The sequence below is a fragment of the Myotis nattereri genome (assembly GCF_964212035.1).
Source record: "Myotis nattereri genome assembly, chromosome: 10".
Lineage (NCBI taxonomy): Eukaryota > Metazoa > Chordata > Mammalia > Chiroptera > Vespertilionidae > Myotis > Myotis nattereri.
Genome location: NC_138085.1, coordinates 39,010,078 through 39,033,604, shown reverse-complemented (window position 1 = coordinate 39,033,604; position 23,527 = coordinate 39,010,078). Strand labels below are relative to the sequence as shown.

The following is a 23,527-nucleotide window of genomic DNA, read 5'->3' as shown; positions in this document are numbered from 1 at the left end:
ATATACTCAATATATAGCCAGTCCCTGTGGGCTGTCCTTGGGCTTATGCCAAGTACTTCTCATAATGCAAATGATAGGCTCCCTGGTGGGTGTGGATAGCTCCCTCATCTTGTCATCCTGGGAAGGTTTCCTAGGGCAGGTGGTATTGAAAATCTCTATATTTTATCAGGTAATATTGAGTCTCTAGTTTTCCAATAGTTATCACAAAGCTCACAAAGTTGCTGTAGAATTGTCATTGCCATTTTTGTACTTTTTGAGTCTGTGCAGGCTTAGGGAGCCAATGGGTATGAATATCAACCATGGCTTACAGAAAATAGACTTACTTCCAGCTAATCTCCCAGGTTTTTCTATTCTTCCTTGGCTCTCGGAGGTGGGACCCTAATGGCTGTTAGGTATCCAGACAGAAAATGCTCTGGACATACCTGTCAGGATTCGTGTGACTTGGACCCCTGGCCACTCTCAAGGAACATCAGCACCCAGAGTAATACCAGGGGTCTGTGATCTGCAGCCCCATGACTTTCAGCTCTTTTTCTGTACCTTCTATCTAGCAGGCTCATGAAATGAAGGACTGTCGTTTTGTTGAGGCTTGTTTTAGGAGAATATAGGGCACAGAAAGATCAGCTGTGTTAACCCTTCATGCCACATACCAAGATTGCCCTCTAGACTTTCTGGATTCTTTCTTCTGCTTTTACCTGCCTGTCTTATCCTATCTGCCCATGCCCAGCTGCTTGAGCAAGTTCTTGCCTTATTCTTAATTCTGAGACTCTCATGTTCCAGACTGATGTCTTTGAGAGTATTCATAACTATTTTCTGAGAGCTTTGACTAGCTAGCTGCTCCAGACACAACAGCTTGCTCAGAGAAATGAAGGTTCTTACAAAAGGAGTTCAAGGACTGGACCTATCAGTTCCAGCAATGTGGAGTGCTGCTTTTCAGAGATAGCTCATTAGCTTTTGGAGGTCAATGTTTTAATTTGTTTTGTTGAGGGAACTCCAGCATTTAACAGAGAAAAATGTTAGACTTACATTACAACAAGACTTCCCATTCAATTGAGTACTGCTTTATCCCAGACTTGGTATTGGGTATTGACATTCATGATTGAGTTTAATTCTCATTACCCCATTATAATATTTAGGTATTATTTCCTTCCATTAATAGTCAATGAAACATAAGTTTTGAAAATTTAGGTACCATGTCTAATATATATCTAGCAGAGGCAGAGCCAAGATTCAAACCCAGGTTTGGCTCTGCTCCACTACTCCCACCCTTTAGTCCAACCTGCAGTACAGAAGTCCTGACCTGGCTTCAATTTCTTGTGACCTTTGACCTGTTTCATGTAACAGGGACCACCTCTCTCCACCCCCATTCCCATCCCAACCACCTGCGAAAGGCCTTTTGCCAAGACAGAAGGATGGATTCCAGCCCCACAGTTCAGTGAGAGCCTTCCTACCTAGCTCTGGCTTTCAGCCAAGGGACTTGCCTACACCGCAACTGATATGCTCATTTTTACAATGATGATACAATGAAGAAGCTCAGCATTCAGAGATAGAATGTAATAGAGTGGTCTGGCCCCTTTGAGACCCTATTAAATGCAATTTTGACCATACAGTAATCATAACCTGTTTAGTTAATAGGAGGCTCATTTGCTCAAAGGCTATAAACCTAGATAACGTAATGATTCTATTTGGGGAAACTGGAAGAGGACTAGTTTTGATGAGTTTGAAGGGCCTGATAAGCCATCTCTATGAGGAAGTCCAGCAGTCAAGTGCAAACGTGGACTAGAGTTGGAAGACCTGAGACTTGGAGAGTTTGGGAATGATTTGCATAGGTCTGGCTGACAACATAATTAAAGTATATGTGAAAAGGACTAAAGATATGTTTTTTAGGGTTCATAGTTAGGGGCTAGAAAGAAGAAGAGAAACAACTAGAGGAGATAGAGAGACAACTATTATATAGGAGGAGGGACTCTAGGAAGGTATAATTTGAAGAAAGTCAAGAAATAAAATATTTCAAGGGGGGAGGGAGTCAAAAGTAGCAAAATTACTAAAGATTAAAGAGAATGAGAATTGAAAAAAGGCTCATCTTTTCTGTCCTTGGTGAAATGTAAGGGAGTAGTTTCAGGCATAGAGATGGGAAAACATAATTTGTTTTCTAGGAATAACAGGTGATCCAGGTTTGGTTAGAAGAAAGAGTTCCTTTTAAGAAGTATTAGAGAATAAGTAATTTGGGCTAAAGAGTTTGTACTCCAGGGAATGGTGAGCCATTTTGTCATTCTCTTGCTCAAAAATTAGTCAAATCAGTGACTGATAGATTAGGAATATTATTCTGGGGTGGATATGTAGAGTAAATTGAGGATGATGGTAGACAGTGTGGAAGAAAGGGGGTTATTGCCATACTTGAGGTAAGAGGGGACATAGCAGGTTTTAACGATGTCCCTGAAGTGCCCACACAACTTGGTAGTCTCTTACTGAACTGTCATCTTTCTCCTCAGGGTAGGATGCTCCCACTGCCACACAGGTAAGGTGCTTAGTCCTCCATTCCAGAAAACTCTTTGATCCAGTATTCACTTTTGGGAATCTCATATGACATCTGATTTTAACAGGCCTTGTCCAAGACTCTCTCCATAAAATAAAATAGCGTTTGCCAATTATAGCAAATACACAAGCAGTCAGAATATACCAGTAGTGTACTTATACTCAGGGGACATATATCTGCATTGCAGCTCCAAATACCATCCAGGTTATTAGGCTCCAGCAACATCATCTGTCCACACTAGTTTGTGAGCCAGAGATATCCTGACACTTCCATGCCATAACTTTGATTCCTAACCCATCACGGTTAACATTTCCTATTAGTCCTAGGTTGAAATCATCCTTGATTTCTATTTTTAGTTATCTTGAAGCCTCTCTTAGTGTATGATGCCTAGCTAAGGTAACTCTGGCTGACTCTTACACCCTTTGCCCACACCCAGGTCATTCCTCTTGGAGTCTCTCGATGAGGAAGGCATCAAATTCGCAAATCCTCAAATTCTGACTTGAGCTGAAGCAGATTCTCTTCCCCATTCTCTGTATCCTTGGCTCTGGTGCTATCTTTTATCCTTGGGGTGGGTGTGGGTAAAGGATGGCCCTTCTTTTAGATTCCTGGGCTTCAGATGGACCTGTATCAGTCTCTTCTTTAATCTTCTGAAGGGCTTCAGACTTCAGCAGGCCTGCTCTGTAGCACATTCTCCATCCAGTTGCAAAACCTACAAGTCAGCATTTCAGAGGAAAGACCTCCCGTTCAACCTCTCCGTGTCATCTAGGGCCATCTTAGGTGCTCCTTCATTAGAGCATGTGGTGGTTGGGTATTAGGGGATTGAAGGAAGAAGAATAAACTGATGAAGAAGGGATGGCAGAGATGGGAAATGCAGGAATGTGCAGGGGAACAGGAGTAACAGACTGGGAATATGGGGATGGTAGCACAGGAATGGGAACTGGGCTTTTCCTTCATCTGAAAATCTGTGTGATTTTCATCAGGAACCCTATGACCCCTAAACCAATTGCCCTCTTCTGGTCTCTAGGCCGTGTTCAATTTCCAGCAGGTTGAAGGAATTGAGAGTGGCCGGGGAAAATGTCCTTTTGGACCAGCTCAGCGGTCAGCAACTATAATGGCTGGTGAGTGGAGAGATAAAAACCTGTGACTTCTTGCTATAATTGCTGCCTTCCCCACCCCTGCTGTTGGAATTTTTGTGTCCTTTTTTCGTTTCCTCGGAATGTCTATTATTCCCATGTCTCTTTCTAGCCTTTCCTATGCTTCCCCAGCATGCCTGTGTCCTGCTTTTCTCCAGAGTACTATATCCCTGGGTTCTCCCTAGAGAATATGTTCTCTGCACCTCTAATGTGTTTCCTCTGCTAACCTCATTCCCCCACTCCCCCACATTTTATTTCTGTTCATAAGAGGACTCTGCTACAATGCATATTGTAATACACTTGGAAAAAGTATAAAGAACATATGAAGTCTTCTAGAATAGAACTGTTCAAAAGAACTTTTGTGATGATAGGAATGCTCTGTATCTTTGCTGTCCAAAGTAGCCACTAGCTACATGTGGCTATTGAGCTTCTAGTGCGACTAAAGGAAAGGGTTTTTGGTTGTGCTTAATTTCAGTTTAAATGTAAGTAGTCACATGTGTATAGTGGCTAATATATTAGCAAAGGCCTAGAGTATCTACTCAGAAAACCATTGTTAATATTTTAAGATATTTCCTTTTAGTCTGTTGTAATGTGTATGCAAGTGCATATTTTACTGGACAGTCCTTTGTATCTCAGAGGAGTCAGTAATGACTATTCAGTAAGTTCCTGCTGTTACTTCCTTTGAACAAGCCATATACAGTTGCTCAAGTGTTGAGTGGTTCTTTCTGGAGAGTGACTGCTTAATTCTTTGCACCCCACACAGCGTGTATTTTAGATTAGAGGACTCCACATGCACCCTCCAAATTCAGTGAGTATCTAGCCATTTTCTCATGATAGTGTAAAACAAGCGGGTTAGTAGAAATTTTATGTTTTTGCATATTATAAAACTTTTAAATGTCATGCTACAGGGGTATAATTTTGAATTTTGTTATGTAACTTTATATCATAAGCATTTTTGTATAATTTAAAAATTCTTTGTAAAGAGAATTTTTAATGACATCATGCTATTACTCATCCTGTGAACATACAGTAATTTAATGAAGCAACTCCAAATAATTTCTATAAATTAATTTCATTTTAAGTTTTTGCTATTATCCATTAATACTGTATTGAACATTTTTGTGTATAAATATTTGTCCTTATTTTAGATTGTCTCCTTAAGATTTCTGGAAAGAGATTACTATACCAAAGGGCGTGAGCATTTTATGGCTCATTTTCTGTTGCTAATTGGGTTTTTAGAATGAGTGTACCAATTTACAGCCTAAATCAGCAGTAAATGAGGGTGCTTTTTTTCACATAAATTTCACCAAAATATATTTTTGTCACTTTAAAAGATCTTTGGGTCCTGACTGATGTGGCTCAGTTGGTTGGGTGTCATCCAGTGCACGAAGATCATATGGATTGGATTCCTGGTGAAGGGCACAGGCCTTGGTTGCAGGCTGGATACCCGGTGGAGTTTTCCGGAGGCAATGAATGTGCTCTCACTTCGATGTTTTTTTTTCTCTCTCTCTCCCTGTCTCTCTCTCTCCCTCAAGACCAATAAACTAGTCTAAAAAAAGGTAAAAAAGATTGTTGAGACTAAAATAGTACCTTGTTTTAATTTGTATTTCTTTGAATATTAGTGAAGTTGAACATTTTTCATGTTTTAGTACTATTTTTTTTTCTTCTCTCATAAGTCCTCTGATTACTTTCTTAGGTCAATTACCAGGTAGGATATTAAGGTTTCAATCTACATATTTTCCTTCTAATTACATTTTTTAAGCGAAGTTAAAGAGCAGATAAAAACTTTTTTCTTAAATTTTTTCCCCTGAGCACTTAACATTTTGAATTTTCTTTAATATATTTTTTATTAAGATATTACATGTGTCAGTATGCTAAGTGAAATAAGCCAGTCAATGAAGGAAAAATACCACATGATCTCACTCATTTCTGGTTAATAAAGACCATTATAAACTTATGAACAAAAATAGATACAGAGGCAGAGCTGCCTCGAACAGACTGTCAAACTACAGCAGGAAGGCCGGGGAGGGTGGGAGGGCAGGAGGGGGGTGGGTAAGAGATCAACCAAAGGACTTGTATGCATGCATATAAGCATAACCAATGGACATAAGACACTGGGGGGTATGGGAGGCCAGGGGATTGTCAAGGGCAGGGGGGAAAAAAAGGAGACATATGTAATACTCTAAGCAATAATAAAAAAATAAATAAATTAATTAATTAAAAAATATATATTACATGTGTCCTTATCCCCACCCCCCCACCCCCCCGCTCATGCCCTCACCCCCCCCCCCCCCGTTGTCCGTGTCCATTGGTAAGGCCTATATGCTTGCATACAAGTCCTTTGGTTGATCTTTCCCCCCTACCTCCACCCTCACTTCCCCTCCCTCCAAGGCCCGACAGTCCAATCAATGCCTCTCTGTCTCTGGATCAGTCCTTGTTCATCAGTTTATGTTGTTCATTATATTCCACAAATGAGTTAGATCATGTGGTATTTATCCTTCTCTGATTGGCTTATTTCACTTAGCATAATGCTCTCCAGTTCCATCCATGTTGTGGCAAATGGTAAGAGTTCCTTTTTCTTCTTCCTCTTCTTAAAGAATACCTTTCAGCATTTCATATAATGCTGGTTTGGTGGTGATGAACTCCTTTAGCTTTTTCTTATCTGTGAAGCTCTTTATCTGACCTTCCATTCTGAATGATAGCTTTGCTGGATAAAGTAATCTTGGTTGTACGTTCTTGCTATTCATTACTTTGAATATTTCTTGCCACTCTCTTCTGGCCTGCATGGTTTCTGTTGAGAAATCAGCTGACAGTCATATGGGTACTCCCTTGTGCGTAACTGACTTTTTTTCTCTTGCTGCTTTTAAGATTCTCTCTTTGTCTTTTGCTCTTGGCATTTTAATTATGATGTGTCTTGGTGTGGTCCTCTTTGGATTCCTTTTGTTTGGGGTTCTCTGCACTTCCTGGAGTTGTAAGTCTATTTCTTTCACCAGGGAGGGGAAGTTTTCTGTCATTCTTTCTTCAAATAGGTTTTCAATATCTTGCCCTCTCTTTTCTTCTGGCACCCCTATAATTCTGATGTTGGTATGCTTGAAGTTGTCCCAGAGGCTCCTTACACTATCTTCATATTTTTGGATTCTTTTTTCTTTCTGCTTCTTCGGTTGGGTATTTTTTGTTTCTTTGTATTTCAAATCATTGACATGATTCTTGGGATCCTCTTGTCTGTTGTTGGATCTCTGTATATTATTCTTTATTTCAGTCAGTGTATGCTTAATTTCTAGTTGGTCTTTTTGCATATCCTCCAGGGTCTCACTAAATTTATCAGTGGTTTCCAGAAAATTCTTGAAAAACCTTATAAACGTGGCCTTGAACTCTATATCCACACGTTTGCTTTCCTCCATTTCTGTCATTTGTCACCTGTTTCTTTGTCTCCGCATTTTTTATGCTTCCCTGTGTTGGTAGAGTGGTTTTGTGTGCTAGGTGTCCTATAGGGCCCAGTGGCTCAGCCTCCCCAGTTACCTGAGGTGGACACTCTTGGTGCACCCCCTTGTGGGCTTTGTGCACAGTCTTGTTGTAGTTAAGCCTTGATTGTTGTAGGTATCACTGGGAGGAATTGACCTTCAGGCCAATTGGCAGTGAGAATCAGCTGTGTCTGCAGTGGGAGAACTTCTGTGCTGAAGACACCCTTCTGGAGCAAGACTTGCTTCAGTGGGGCTTTGGTGCTCACTGAGTCTGCCTCCTGAGTGTATCCCTTATGTATCTGAGGAGTTGTAATTTGATGGTCCCACTCTGACCACTGGGTACACTGGCTCTTGGATCTAAGGAGGTGCTAATTTAGTCTCTGACTGAGGTTACCCAGCAGGAGCTACGAAAAGATCTGCAGATTCCCCTTCCTTTTTTGGAGTTTAGAGGTGCCCAGATGAGGCCCAGCTTTGAAGCAATGCAAGCTGCTGTGTATCCTTGGGCCTTCTCTTGGAAGTTCTGGGTCTGTCTGGCCCAGCTGTAATTTGTTAGGTAATTTTCAGGTTGCAAAGGGCCAGGGCATTCATATGAAAAAGCCTCTGCCGCAGCCTGGGTGAGGCGGGGTCTCAAGGAATCAACAGGTTGGAGCAAGCAGCTATGGCAGATCCTCAGCCTTGTCCTAAGGGGCCCCGCGTCTCAGTGTCCTGGTAATTTAATTGCTGCAAGCAACTCTGAGGGAAAGCCGCCCTCGAGTTCCGTTTTCTGCCCGCTGCCAGATAGTCCAGTTTCTCCCCGTATGAGTCCTGGGTCCCCAGAGACACCTGGGAACTGGAGTTCAGAGCAGTCGGGAGCTTGTGACTCCCTCGCGATTCAAAAAGACAGCCACGTCCTCAGGTACCAGTCCCTTTCCTCACGCGCTCGAGCCTCTGTACCTTTGAACTTTACTTCCGCAGCTCCTCACTCTCAGTGTGCTTTTCTCTTTCCTTCTAGTTGTAGAATTTCCACTCAGCCAGCCTTCCTGTAGTTCTGGATGATGTCTGTTTGTCTTCTTGTTGTATTTTTGAAGTTGTTGTAGGAGGCAGCAATTTTGGTGTTTACCTATGCTGCCATCTTGGTTTCTTGTCCCCAACATTTTGAATTTTTTAATACTTATTTTTTTTTTATTATTAGTTAAGGTATTACAAATGTGTACTCATACCCCCCATTAACCCCCAACCCCCCCCCCCCCCGCCCAGCACACTCATGCTCCCATCCCCCTGTTGTCCATGTCCATTGGTTTGGCTTATATACATGTATACAAGTCCTTCGGTTGATCTCTTCCCCTTATTCCCGCCCTCCCCTACTTTCCTTCTGGGGATTGATAGCCTGATGGCTGTTTCTCAGTCTTTGGATCTGTCCCTTTTCATCAGTCTATGTTGTTCTCTATAATCCACAAATGAGTGAGATCATGTGGTATTTATCTTTCTCTGACAGGCTTATTTCACTTAGCATAATGCTCTCCAGTTCCATCCATGCTGTTGCAAAAGGCAAGAGTTCCTTCTTTTTTACAGCAGCATAGTATTCCATTGTGTATATGTACCACAGTTTTCTAATCCACTCATCTGCTGTTGGACACTTAGGCTGTTTCCAAATCTTAGCTATGGTGAATTGTGCTGCTATGAACATAGGGGTGCATATATCCTTTCTGACTGGCGTTTCTGGTTTCTTGGGATATATTCCTAGAAGTGGGATCACTGGGTCAAATGGGAGTTCCATTTTTAGTTTTTTGAGGTAGCTCCATACTGTTCTCCACAGTGGCTGCACCAGTCTGCATTCCCACCAGCAGTGCAGAAGGGTTCCTTTTTCTCCACATCCTCTCCAACACTTGTTGTTTGTTGATTTGTTGATGATAGCCATTCTGACAGGTGTGAGATGATAACACATTGTCGTTTTGATTTGCATCTCTCATATAATTAGTGGCTTTGAGCATGTTTTCATATGTCTTTCGGCCTTCTGTATGTCCTCTTTCGAAAAGTGTCTATCTAGGTCCATTGCCCATTTTTTGATTGGATTGTTTATCTTCCTTTTGTTAAGTTTCATGAGATCCCTGTAAATGTTGGAAATTAAACCCTTATCGGTGGTATCATTGGCAAATATGTTCTCCCATGTAGTGGGTTTCTTGTTGTTTTGTTGATGGTTTCCTTTGCTGTGCAAAAGCTTTTTATTTTGATATAGTCCCATTTGTTTATTTTCTCTTTAGTTTCCATTGCCCTAGGAGCATTATCAGAGAAGAAATTCCTTCGGCATATGTTTGCGATTTCGCTGCCTGTGGATTCCTCTAGTATTTTTATGGTTTCCCGTCTTACGTTTAAGTCTTTTATCCATTTTGAGTTTATTTTTGTGTATGGTGTGAGTTAGTGGTCTAGTTTCATCTTTCTGCATGTATCTGTCCAATTTTCCCAACACCATTTATTGAAGAGACTGTCTTGACTCCATTGTATGCTCTTGCCTCCTTTGTCGAATATTAATTGGGCATAGTGGTTTGGCTTGATTTCTGGTGTCTCTATTCTATTCCATTGATCTATATGTCTGTTCTTGTGCCAGTACCAAGCTGTTTTAAGAACAGTGGCTTTGTAATACAGTTTGATATCTGGTATTGAGATCCCACCTACTTTGTTCTTTCTCAGGATTGCTGCAGCTATTCGGGGTCTTTTTTTTTTAATATTTAGGTCCCACTTTTTTTTTTTTAATACATTTTATTGATTTTTTACAGAGAGGACGGGAGAGAGATAGAGAGTTAGAAACATCGATGAGCGAGAAACATCGATCAGCTGCCTCCTGCACATCTCCCACTGGGGATGTGCCCTCAACCCAGGTACATGCCCTTGACTGGAATCGAACCTGGGACCTTTCAGTCTGCAGGCCGACGCTCTATCCACTGAGCCAAACTGGTTTCGGCTCGGGGTCGTTTTTTATTCTAGATGAATTTTTGGAACGTTCGTTCTAGATTTGTGAAATATGCTGTTGGTAATTTAATGGGGATTGCATTGAATCTATAAATTGCTTTGGGTAGAATGAACATTTTGATGATGTTGATTCTACCAGTCCATGAACACGGTATGTTCTTCCATCTGTTTATGTCTTCCTCTATCTCTTTTTTCAGTGTCCTGTAGTTTTTGGCATATAAGTCTTTTACCTACTTAGTTAAGTTTATTCCTAGGTATTTTAATTTTTTTGGTGCAATGGTAAATGGGATTGCTTCTGTAGTTTCACTTTCTGTAAGTTCACTATTGGTGTAAAGAAATGCCATGGATTTCTTAGCATTAATTTTGTATCCTGCTACATTGCCGAATTCATTTATTAAGTCTAATAATTTTTTTTTTTAATTTTTTTAATTAAATCTTTATTGTTCAGATTATTACATTTGTTCCTCTTTTTTCCCCCCATAACTCCCCTCCTCCCAGTTCCCGCCCCACCATCCGCCCTCACTCCCCACCCACTGTCCTCATCCATAGGTGCACGATTTTTGTCCAGTCTCTTCCCGCATCTCCCACACCCCTTTCCCCCCCAAGAATAGTCAGTCCATTCCCTTTCTATGTCCCTGATTCTATTATAATCACCAGTTCATTCTGTTCATCGGATTATTTATTCACTTGATTCTTAGATTCACTTGTTGATAGATGCATATTTGTTGTTCATAATTTGTATCTTTACCTTTTTCTTCCTCTTCCTCTTCTTAAAGGATACCTTTCAGCATTTCATATAATCCTGGTTTGGTGGTGATGAACTCCTTTAGCTTTTCCTTATCTGTGAAGCTCTTTATCTGACCTTCAATTCTGAATGATAGCTTTGCTGGATAAAGTAATCTTGGTTGTAGGTTCTTGGTATTCATCACTTTGAATATTTCTTGCCACTCCCTTCTGGCCTGCAAAGTTTCTGTTGAGAAATCAGCTGACAGTCGTATGGGTATTCCCTTGTAGGTAACTGAGTTTCTTTCTCTTGCTGCTTTTAAGATTCTCTCTTTATCTTTTGCTCTTGGCATTTTAATTATGATGTGTCTTGGTGTGGTCCTCTTTGGATTCCTTTTGTTTGGGGTTCTCCGCGCTTCTTGGACCTGTAAGTCCATTTCTTTCACCAGGTGAGGGAAGTTTTCTGTCATTATTTCTTCAAATAGGTTTTCAATATCTTGCTCTCTCTCATCTTCTGGCACCCCTATAATTCTGATGTTGGTACGCCTGAAGCTGTCCCAGAGGCTCCTTACACTATCCTCGCATTTTTGGATTCTTTTTTCATTTTGCTTTTCCGGTTGGGTGTTTTTTGCTTCCTCGCATTTCAAATCATTGACTTGATTCTTGCGATCATCTAGTCTGCTGTTGGGAGTCTGTATAATATTCTTTATTTCAGTCAGTGTATGCTTAATTTCTAGTTGGTTCCCCAATATAACATCGAGGGTCTCATTAGTTTTCTTGTAGATCTCATTAAGTTTATCGGCGGCTTCTAAACAGTTCTTGAGAGACCTTAAAATTGTGGTTCTGAACTCTAGATCTTCCATTGACAATTTTGTCCTGTTTCTTTGTCTCCGCATTTTGTTATGCTTCCTTGGTGCACCCCCTAGTGGTCTTTGTTTGTGGTTTTATAGTTAAATCTTGATTGTTGTAGCTAATTCCAGGGAGGGTTTGACCTCCAGGCCAAGTGGCTATGAGAATCAGCTGTGTCAGCAGTGAGAGAACTTCTGTCCTCTAGGGAGGTGCTAATCTGGCGTTTGCCTGAGGCTATCCGGCAAATGCCTCTGTGCAGGGCTTGGGCGGGGCGGGTCGCACAGGATCAACAGGGTGGGCCTGAGAGAGCAGTTATGGCGGCTCTCAGTCCTGTCCCCAGGGGCTCTGCCTCTCTGAGTCCCAGCACCCGCTGCAAAGCTCGGAGAGAAAGCTGCACTCGCTCTGACCGAAGCCAGACAGACCCGCTTCTCCCGTTTGAGTCTGGGTCCCTAAAGACTCGGCCGGATCTGGAGCTCAGAGTCTGCGACTCCCTCCCGATTGAAAACGCCAACCGCGCCCTCCGCCGCCAGCCCGCTCCGCGCACTCCACACCTCAGAATTTGACTTCAGCACTGCGCCTCCTCTGAGTGTCCGTATGCGTTTCTCTTTCCTCCTAGTTGTTGGACTTCCATTCAGCCAGCGTTCCAGTGGTTTTGGGTGATGTCCGTTCCGTCTTTTAGTTTCACTTTTGAAGTAGTTGTTCAAAGCAGCAAACTCCGGCGTTAACCTATGCCGCCATCTTGGTTCTCCGTCTAATAATTTTTTGATGGAGTCTTTAGGGTTCTGTATGTACAGTATCATGTCATCTGCAAATAAGGACAGTTTTACTTCTTCTTTTCCAATCTGGATGCCTTTTATTTCTTCTTCGTGTCTGATCACAATGGCTAGTACTTCCAGTACTATGTTGAACAGGAGTGGTGAGAGGGGGCATCCCTGTCTTGTTCCTGTTTTTAGGGGGAATGGTTTTAGTTTTTGCCCATTGATTATGATGTTGGCTGTGGGTTTGTCATATATGGCTTTTATTATGTTGAGGTATGATCCCTCAATTCCTATCTTGCTGAGAGTTTTTATCAAGAAAGGGTGTTGGATTTTGTCAAATGCTTTTTCCGCATCAATTGATATGACTATGTGGTTTTTCTCTCTCAATTTGTTTATGTGATGTATCACATTTATTGATTTGCGGATATTGTACCATCCTTGCATCCCTGGGATAAATCCTACTTGGTCATGGTGTATGATCTTTTTGATGTACTGCTGGATCCGACTTGCTAGGATTTTGTTGAGGATTTTGGCATCTATGTTCATGAGGGATATTGGCCTATAATTCTCTTTCATTGTATTGTCTTTATCTGGTTTTGGGATTAGGGTGATGTTGGCTTCATAGAATGAGCTGGGAAGTGTTCCTTCCTCTTGGATCTTTTGACATAGTCTGAGGAGAATAGGTTTTAGGTCTTCCTTGAATGTTTGGTAAAACTCCCCTGTGAAGCCATCTGGCCCCGGGCTTTTGTTTGCTGGAAGCTTTTTGATTACTGCTTCGATTTCCTCCATAGTTATTGGCCTATTGAGATTTTTAGATTCTTCCTGGTTAAGTTTTGGAAGGTTGTATTTTTCTAGGAATATGTCCATTTCCTCCAGGTTGTCTAGTGTGTTGGAGTAGAGTTGTTCATAGTATTTTCTAACAATCCTTTATATTTCTATGGGGTCTGTTGTTATTTCTCCTCTTTCATTTCTGATTTTGTTTATTTGGGTCCTCTCTCTTTGTTTCTTGTTGAGTCTGGCTAGAGGTGTATCAATCTTGTTTATCCTTTCAAAGAACCCGCTCTTGGTTTTGTTGATCTTTTGTATTGTTTATTTAGGTCTCTATGTAGTTTATCTCCGCTCTGATCTTCGTTATTTCCTTCCTTCTGCTTACAGTGGGCTTTTTTGTTGCTCTCTTTCTAACTCTTCGAGTTGTAGAGTTAGGTCATTTATTCTCATTGTTTCTTGTTTCTTGCAGTAGGCGTGTAGAGCTATGAACTTCCCTCTCAAGACTGCTTTTGCTGTGTCCCATAGGTTTTGGATTGTTGTGTTTTCATTGTCATTTGTTGCCATGATGTCTTTTATTTCTTCTTTGATCTCACTGGTAACCCAGTTGTTGTTTAATAGCATGCTATTTAGTCTCCATGTGTTTGATTTTTCTGGATTGTTTTTGTTGTAGTTGATTTCCAGTTTTATGCCTTTGTGGTCTGAGAAGATGCTTGATATGATTTCAATTTTCTTGAATTTGAAGAGACTTTGTCTGTGACCCAATATATGGTCTGTCTTTGAAGATGACAAATGTGCACTTGAGGAGCATGTATATTCTGTGGCTTTGGGGTGAAATGTTCTGAAGATGTCAATTAATTCCATCTGATCTAGTGAGTCATTTAGGATTGATGTTTCTTTGCTGAGTTTCTGTTTAGAGGATTTGTCCAGTGGTGATAATGGGGTGTTAAGGTCCCCTACTATGATTGTATTGCTGTCAATCTCTCCCTTGATCTCCTCCAGAAGATTTCTTACATATTTGGGTGCTCCCATATTGGGTGCATATATATTTACAGAGTTATTTCTTCTTGTTGGATTGCTCCCTTTAGTATTATGAAGTGGCCTTCTTGATCTCTTTTTATGTCCTTCACTTTGAGATCTAATTTGTCAGATATAAGTATTGCTACCCTGGCTTTTTTTTCACTTCCATTGGCCTGAAAAACCTTTTTCCATCCCTTCACCATCAGTCTGTGTGCGTCTTTTTTTCTGAGGTGGGTTTCCTTTAGACAGCAGATATATGGGTCATGTTTTCTTATCCACTCATTTACCCTATGCCTTTTGACTGGGGAATTTAATCCATTTACATTTAAAGTTATTATTGATAGAAACTTGTTAGGCGCTTTTTTGTTCTTTACCGCTGCATTCCTTCTTTGTTTCCTATTTTTTCTATTTACAGCAGACCCTTTAGCATTTCTTGCATTGCTGGCTTGGTTGTAATAAACTCCCGTAGACCTTTTTTGTCTGTGAAGCTCCTGATTTGACCCTCAATTTTGATTGATAGCCTCGCTGGGTACAGTATTCTTGGATTCAGACCCTTCCTTTGCATGACTTTGTATATTTCATTCCATTCCCTTCTTGCCTGATGTGTTTCTGTTGAGAAATCGGTCGCTAGTCTGATGGGGGATCCTTTGTAGGTAACTTTCTGTCTCTCTCTGGCTGCTTTTAATAGTCTTGCTTTGTCGTTGGTGTTTGCCAATTTTATTATTATGTGCCTTGGGGTCGGTCTTTTCGGGTTCATTTTGTTTGGGACTCTGTGAGCTTCTTGGATTTGTGTGAGTTTTTTCTTCCCTATATCAGGGAAATTTTCTGTTACTATTTTTTCAAATAGGTTTTCTATTCCTTGCTCAGTTTCCTCTCCTTCTGACACCCCCATTATTCGGATGTTGTTTCGTTTAGCGTTGTCCCAGAGTTCTCTTAGTCTCTCTTGCTTTTTATTTTATTTTTTTCTAGAAGATGTTCTGTTTGGGTATTTTTTCCTACCTTGTCTTCTAGCTCGCTAATGCGGTCCTCTGCTTCTTCTAGTCTACTGTTGATGCTTTCTATTGAGTTCTTTATAGCAGTGATGTCATTTTTCATTTCTTCCTGGTTTTTCTTCATTTCCTCTTGGTTCCTACACATATTGTTGAATTTGTCTTCCATTCTTTTCATCCACCTTATGACCATTTCTCTGAATTCTTTCTCTGACAGGTTGCTTGCCTCCATTGCCTCCATTTCGTTTATTTCCTTTTCTGATGATGCCTGTTTTTCTTTCATATGTGGGTTGGTTCTTTGTTTCACCATGATCTCTCTTCTCCAGGTGTTTGGTTATGTAGTTCTCTCTCTGCTGCGTTGATTTAAAGGCACAAAATACAACACAACAAGGCACAACGTACAAGGTACTGAACAAAATGTATTCACGATATTAATAACCCCAAATAAAGGTGACCACCCGAGCGAAGATTCTTAGGGGATAAAGAAGAAAAAAGAGAAAAAGAAAAAACAAAAAGGAGTGCTGAAATGAGATTGGGAAAAGGGAGAGAAGAAAAAAACAAACGGACAAATCAAAAACAAAAAAGTAAGAGAAAGAATGAAATAGAGGTGGGGAAGAGGCTATTTGTATGGGGAGAAAACTCTAAGAGAATCGCAACTAATCTCAATGAATTCCAGCAGCAGATCCCTGGAGATTAATGCAAACTACAAACCCCCACTAATATCAAGCAAGGCAAGGGAAAACAGAAGCACAAAAATAACCAGAGAAAGAAAAAATAAGCAAAACAGAAAAATGAAAATGAAAAACAAAACAATCTCCCAAACAAGCATAAAAAAACCCAATATACTCAAAATCAAGCAAACACTAGCAAAACGACAGAGAGAGAGAGAGAAAAAAAATTGGATAGTGAAGAAAGATAAGAGAGAGGTGTATATGGATTTAGAGCAAGGGATTGGAAATTAGATATATGAGTAGGGTGAAATTTAGACAGTGGGTAAAAGAAGGAATAGGGAAAATCTTAAGCAGGAATAGGGTAAGAGAAACAGGACAACAAAAGGGAAAAAGTGAGAAAGAGAGTTTTGGCTTAAGGGTAAAGGTGAGATAGAGAGAAATGATGCTAAAGGAATGATGAAAATGGAGTGTAGAACACTAATCCCAAAATAAAATAAAGAAAAATAAAAAATAAATAAATAAAATGACACTTGAAAAAATGGTAAAATGATAGCAATAATACTGGTTAAAAAATGTAGTAAATAAAAAGGTAAAATCAAGTGATAAAAAAATAAAATAATAATAAAATAGGTTCTTAATAAAATGGTGAAAAAAGAATTTAAAAAAATATAAAAATATGCAGTAGTGAAGGTGCTTCAGATCTTCTACTCTTCTTTTTGGCATGCCTTAGTCCTGCCAGGCATTCAGGGGAGTGTTGAACTTCCCTGCGATACACTGTCCCTCCGTGCTGTGAACCACAGTCCTGATTTTAAGGCAGGTTGTATTTGTTTACCAGACTGCCTTTATTTTTGATCACAGAAGAGACAGTTCGTGGCTCTGCCTCTGGGTGGCAGTGTGTCTGGACTGACCTCCGAGGCTATACGTCCTCTCTATCAGTAGGTTTTTTTTTTCCTCTATGGTACTTGAAACTGATTTGGGAAAGTCCACTGCCCAGAGCTGGTTCTTCAATCATTACTGCCCGCTCTGTTTCCCAGACTCCCCAAAAAGAACCTTCTCCTACAGGCTCTGCGAATGACCCCAACTGGGGAATCCCATGCACTGGGTTTAATAATCAAACGCACGGATCTAAGGGGAACTGTAACAAGAGCCTGATACGTTGTGCGAATTTGCAAGCCTCCACCTTCCAGGTCTGCGCACAGTCTCCGTGCGCGCCCACTCACCCCTGGCACCAAGCAGCTGGAACACTGGCAAAGTCCAAGGCTACTTTTTTTTACATACAGTCCAGCTATGGGCTTATTTTTAGCGTTCCCTTCTGCCAGCAGCCCTGTGGGGCCCCTTCCCCACTCGCGGGTCACGCTGGTCCCAACGGCTGTGGACTCTGTGGGGTGCAGATTTCGCCCCACGCACGCGGTCCTCTCTTCAACCTGAATTGCAAACCGCACCTTTAGGGGAAGTGAGAAGAAGCAGTGCTCGTCTGAGTTCATGCAGTCACGCTGCTTGAGATCCCTTGTTTCCAGGTTAGTGGCTGGTCTCTGGATGCCGGCAACAGCCACCCAAGATGGTGTAGTCTCCACTGCTTAGCTGTCACACCGAGAGAGGTTTCAGCCGCAGTCTCCAACCGTCCTTTTTTTTTCTGGGGGTTTTCGGTCATTCCCAGCTGCAGACAGTCTCTCAGCTGAAAATCCTCTGCCTATTCAGGCTGTATGTTACCCGTTTCAGCTGCTCACCCTTATCGGCTTTTTAATACTTATTTTGCTGAATGACATGAGATGGAGACCTAAATTAATTTTTCCCAACTAGCTAATCAGTTGACTCATTCATCATACTGTTTTTTCGTTCTTCACTGACTTTAGCTGTGAACTTTGTTATAAAGTTAATTTTTATCTATACTTTTGTGTAATATTTTATGAAAAAAATTGGAATGTAGGATCTAACAATAAAATTTTTCTTATTTAGGACTTCATAGGAAAAGTCATAAAAGCTATATAAATTAAATAAATTTTAGTGAGATATTTAAGGACTTACATTTTCTGAAAAGAAATAAGAAATGTTTTGAAAGTGAACATAAGTATATATATATATATATATATATATATATATATATATATAATAAATACAATATTTGAGTTGCCATTTCTATCATTCATGTATAGTTGATATTGATGAGACCTTTTTTTATTTATTTATTTTAATTAAATCTTTATTGTTCAGATTATTACATTTGTTCCTCTTTTTTCCCCCCATAACTCCCCTCTTCCCAGTTCCTGACCCACCCTCTGCCCTCACTCCCCACCCACTGTCCTCATCCATAGGTGCACGATTTTTGTTCAGTCTCTTCCCGCATCTCCCACACCCCTTTCCCCCCCAAGAATAGTCAGTCCATTCCCTTTCTATGTCCCTGATTCTATTATGATCACCAGATTATTTATTCACTTGATTCTTAGATTCTATTGTTGATAGATGCATGTTTGTTGTTCATAATTTGTATCTTTACCTTTTTCTTCTTCTTCCTCTTCTTAAAGGATACCTTTCAGCATTTCATATAATCCTGGTTTGGTGGTGATGAACTCCTTTAGCTTTTCCTTATCTGTGAAGCTCTTTATCTGACCTTCAGTTCTGAATGATAGCTTTGCTGGATAAAGTAATCTTGGTTGTAGGTTCTTGGTATTCATCACTTTGAATATTTCTTGCCATTCCCTTCTGGCCTGCAAAGTTTCTTTTGAGAAATCAGCTGACAGTCGTATGGGTATTCCCTTGTAGGTAACTGAGTTTCTTTCTCTTGCTGCTTTTAGGATTTTCTCTTTGTCTTTTGCTCTTGGCATTTTAATTATGATGTGTCTTGGTGTGGTCCTCTTTGGATTCCTTTTGTTTGGGGTTCTCTGTGCTTCCTGGACCTGTAAGTCTATTTCTTTCACCAGGTAGGGGAAGTTTTCTGTCATTATTTCTTCAAATAGGTTTTCAATATCTTGGTCTCTCTCATCTTCTGGCACCCCTATAATTCTGATGTTGGTACGCTTGTAGCTGTCCCAGAGGCTCCTTACACTATCTTCGTATTTTCGGATTCTTTTTTCATTTTGCTTTTCTGGTTGGGTGTTTTTTGCTTCTTCGCATTTCAAATCTTTGCCTTGATTCTTGCGCTCCTCTGGTCTGCTGTTGGGAGTCTGTATAGTATTCGTTATTTCAGTCCGTGTATGCTTAATTTCTAGTTGGTTCTTTATCATAACATCGAGGGTCTCATTAGATTTCTTGAGGCTCTCACTACATTTATCGGCGGCTTCTAGACAGTTCTTAAGAGACCTTAAAAGTGTGGTTCTGAACTCAATATCCTCCATTGACAGTTTTGTCCTGTTTCTTTGTCTCCGCATTTTTTATGCTTTCTTGGTGCACCCCCTAGTGGTCTTTGTGCGCAGTCTTGTTGTAGTTAAGCCTTGATTGTTGTCGGCAAAACCGGGGTGATTTGACCTCCAGGCTAACTGGCTATGAGAGTCCGCTGTGTCTGCAGTGGGAGAGCTTCTGTGCTGGATCTCTAGGGTGGTGCTAATCTAGCGTTTTCCTGAGGCTATCCGTAAAATGGCTCTGTGCAGGGCTTGGGTGGGGCAGGTCCCCGAGGATCTACAGGGCGGGCCCGAGCGAGCAGTTATGGCTGCTCTCAGTCCTGTCCCTAGGGGCTCTGCCCCACAGAGTCCCAGCAACCGCTGCAAACCTTGGAGAGAAAGCTCCCTTCGAGTTCCAACTGAAGGCAGACAGTCCCGCTTCTCCCATTTGAGTCTGGGTCCTTAGAGACTCGCCCGGATCTGGAGCTCAGAGTCTGAAACTCCCTCCCGATTGAAAACAACAACCGCGCCCTCCGCCTCCAGCCCGCTCCGCGTGCACTCCGCACCTTAGTATTTCACTTCAGCACTGTGCCTCCTCTGAGTCTGGGTATGATATTCTCTTTCCTCCTAGTTGTAGAATTTTCACTCAGCTAGCCTTCCTGTGGTTCTGGTTGATGTCTGTTCCATCTTTTAGTTGTTTTTTGAAGTGGTTGTTCGAGGCAGCAATCTCCGGCGTTAACCTATGCGGCCATCTTGGTTTCTCCCTATTTTATTTTATTTACTAGGGGTCCCTGTTCGGGCGCCATATGCTGGGATCCAACCCCAGCAGGTCCAGGGGTCCCCAAAGGTGTGGACGGAGTCGGCAAAGAAGGAATGTCACGGAGACAGTGTTCAGTTGATCAGCAGCCTAGCCAGGATCTCCAGCCAAGTTCTGGTCTGGATCTCCAGAGAGGTTCTGCTTAGGATCTCCAGCCAGGTTCTGTGTCCATGTTCTCTTGCTACGTTCTCCAGGTTCTCCAGCCAGGTTCTGTAGCCAAGTTCCCTCGCTAGGTTCTCCAGCCAGGTTCTGTCCAGGTTCTCAAGCCAGGTTCAGTCACCAGGTTCTAGTCAGGTTCTCTTGCCAATTTCTGTAGTCAGGTTCAGTCCAGGATCTTTTGCCATGTTCTCTCGCTAGGTTCTGTCTCTAGGTTCTGAGGCCAGTTTCTGTCCAGGATCTTTTGCCATGTTTTCTCCAGCGAAGTTCTTCTGTCTCTAGAGAACGTTCTGTGTAGGTTCTGTGCCTCCTGGTTCTGTCTTCTTAGTTCTGAGTCTCTGATGAGACCTTTTTGATACTCAAATATATTTGAATGAAATATTTAACCAATGGTTTATTTTTCTTGACTTTTTATCAAGCATGTGTGGTAAAATTCTGAGCCAGTCATTGGGAACATTAAGAAAGACAGTGGTTGTGAATTTCTCTCTTTTTTAAAAAAATTCATTTTGTTGTAGCGAGTATTACCGATATTTCCCATTTGTGAATCTCTTTTTTAAAAATAAGATTTTAAATTGATTTTTAGAGAGAGAGAAACATCAATGTGAGAGCAAAACAATCAGCTGCTTGGGATTAAGCCTGCAACCTCAGGCATGTGCCCTGACTGGGAATCAAACCGAGACCATTTGGTACATGGAATGGTGCTCAATCAACTGAGCTACACCAGCCAGGGCTGTGAATGTGTCTTGATTCTACATAATTGCTTATCAAAAACATGATTTCTCAATTGCAGCAATCTAAGATAATCATTTAACATACTTTCTTTTTTTTCAAGCAGTAAACTTTAAGTACATTCAATCTTCTGCTTGTAATTTCTCAGTGTTCCAATCAGCCAGTGAATTTGCATTAGCATGAGGTTCAAGGGCACAGATTTCTTAAAGGAGATCATTGCATGATAAAGAAAAATTTCAAAAATGAGAGTTCAGAACGGATATGTGCACCCATATGTTCATAGCAGCACAATTCACCATAGCTAAGATCTGGAAACAGCCTAAGTGCCCATCAGTAGATGAATGGATAAGAAAACTGTGGTACATCTACACGATGGAATACTATGCTGCTGTAAAAAATAAGGAACTGTTACCATTTGCAACGGCATGGATGGAACTGGAGAGCATTATGCTAAGTTAAATAAGCCAGTCAATGAAGGAAAAATACCACATGATTTCACTCATTCAGGGATAATAAAGACCATTATAAACTTATGAACAATAATAGATACAGAGGCAGAGCTGCCTCAACCTGATTGTCAAACTGCAGCAGGAAGGCCAGGGAGGGTTGGGGGCAGGAGGGAGGGGGTAAGAGATCAACCGAAGGACTTGTATGCATGCATATAAGCATAACCAATGGACATAAGACACTGGGGGGTAAGGGAGGCCAGGGGATTGTTAAGGGCGGGGACAAAAAGGACACATATGTAATACCCTTTGTAATACTTTAAGCAATAAAACAAACAAACAAAAAAGAGTAACATTTTCAAAAAGGTTTCAAGTTTTTTTCCCAAATAATGAAGTTGTCTTTTTTCCCAGATAATGATGTGGCTTTCATCTGATAATTGATGGAAGTGATCAGAAATCACTTTCTAACAGTTTAGAATGACTAGCTTTAGACGGTTAACATACAACCTCCATGTCTCTTTATGCCTGATTTTCATGTCATAGTCAAAACCAATATAAATTTTTCTGTCAAGCTGTAAACTTTATAGGGTTATAATTTAAAATTTTCCTTGATCTGAATAGGCGCCAGTATTTAGTCGGAACTTTCAATGTTGATCCATTTTGCCCTGCTATCCTCTGTTTTGAAAACAGTGAAATAGAAATAGTGCCAACATTAGGTAGGAACTAGAACCAAAATTCCTAGTTATGATATATAAAAATGTCCTTAAAGATAATAGAGGTATTTTGAAATAAAAAGTTTTAGTAATGAAAATATTATTAGACTATAATATTTATTAATAGAATATAATAAAATAACATTTTAAATTATAAAAATTACAATGTGCATTGTAGAAAGTTGAGAAAATGTAGAAATGTTAAAGAAGAAAGTATAGGTTTATTTGCAATTTAATGATTACCAGGTAACTACTATTACCTTAGACTACTTTTTCAGTGTCTGTGTGTGTATTTATAATAAATTGGAATTATTATGCATATTTTACGTAGTATTGTATACTAAACATTTTCTTGTTCTAGAAATTAATTATTCAAAACATGATTTCTAGAGACTGCATAACATTTATTCCACCATATAAATATTGCATAGCACAATTTAATTATTTCTATAAAACTATACATTCAGATTTAAAAACTCTTGTTTTTATGAATGCTACTGTAGAAGAAATCTTTTTACATAAGTTCTTCACATAAATGTCATTAATTGCATATGAGTAAATCCAAAAAGTAGACTTGCACGGCCAAAGGGTGTAAAGATTTTTATGGTGCTCAATAGGTTTATCTAAATTCCTTTCTATTTAGTTCAACCAGCTGTGGTGAGAGGGCCTGTCTCACTGCATCCTTGTCAGTCCCAAGTGATATACGTAATAAACCATACAAACAGTGACTTCCTCCAAAGGCTAATTTGATGTATTTTTTACTTTCATGTCTGTTAGTGAGACTGAATAACTTTTCATTTGTTTATTAGTACTTCTATTTCTTTTGTGAAAAGCCTCCAAAAATCATTTCTTCAAATATGACATTTATGTATACTGCAGTTAGATAAAATTAACAAAATGATCTCAGTGTCTCTATTTGCACTGTTCAGATTTGGAAATATTGTAAGATATTTTGACAGTAACATTCACATTAGCCTAAATCAGGGGTGGGCAACCCCTGGCACACGTTCCAAAGATGGCACGCCAGTAACTTTTGCTGTCACCCGAAACACTCTCTTATAACCTTCCATTTACAATTTTTGTGAACATTTGAATGACATAAATGTTAAGTTACAAGGAACTGGCAAGACACTTGATGTGATACTTGGTTACATAAAGGTTTTTTAAAAAAACTGGAAGTCTTTAAGAGGGATGTGGATGGTGAGAGATTTAGATATTTCCCACCTCAAGAGGCACATCAAAGACATCCCACAAGATGACAGAACAGACTGTGAAAGCCTTCAAAAGCTGTTTTTAAACATCATAAAGTCAACTATTGAGCAGTTCTTCTCAAGATTTGTGAAATTCAGAGAACTGGAAGAGACAGCAAAATTCATGAGGTTTCCAGACAGCATGAAACTGGAGGAACTAAACTTACAAATGTTTTCATGGATAGACATGGCTGACTTTGAAATCCAGTTGATTGAATTTCAGAGTAGTTCAATTTGGAAGCAGAAATTTATTG

General features: G+C 40.4%; 1 protein-coding gene across 1 annotated transcript in view; it reads left to right on the top strand.

Moving 5' to 3' along the window:
* Positions 1 to 23,527, top strand: part of LOC308526430 (semaphorin-4F-like) — a gene marked incomplete at both ends in the record, with an annotated part of 51,075 nt that overhangs the window by 4,894 nt on the left and 22,654 nt on the right. The window contains 1 exon segment of the mRNA XM_081101540.1: positions 3,558 to 3,651. Within this exon segment, the coding sequence (XP_080957666.1) occupies positions 3,558 to 3,651 (94 nt within the window).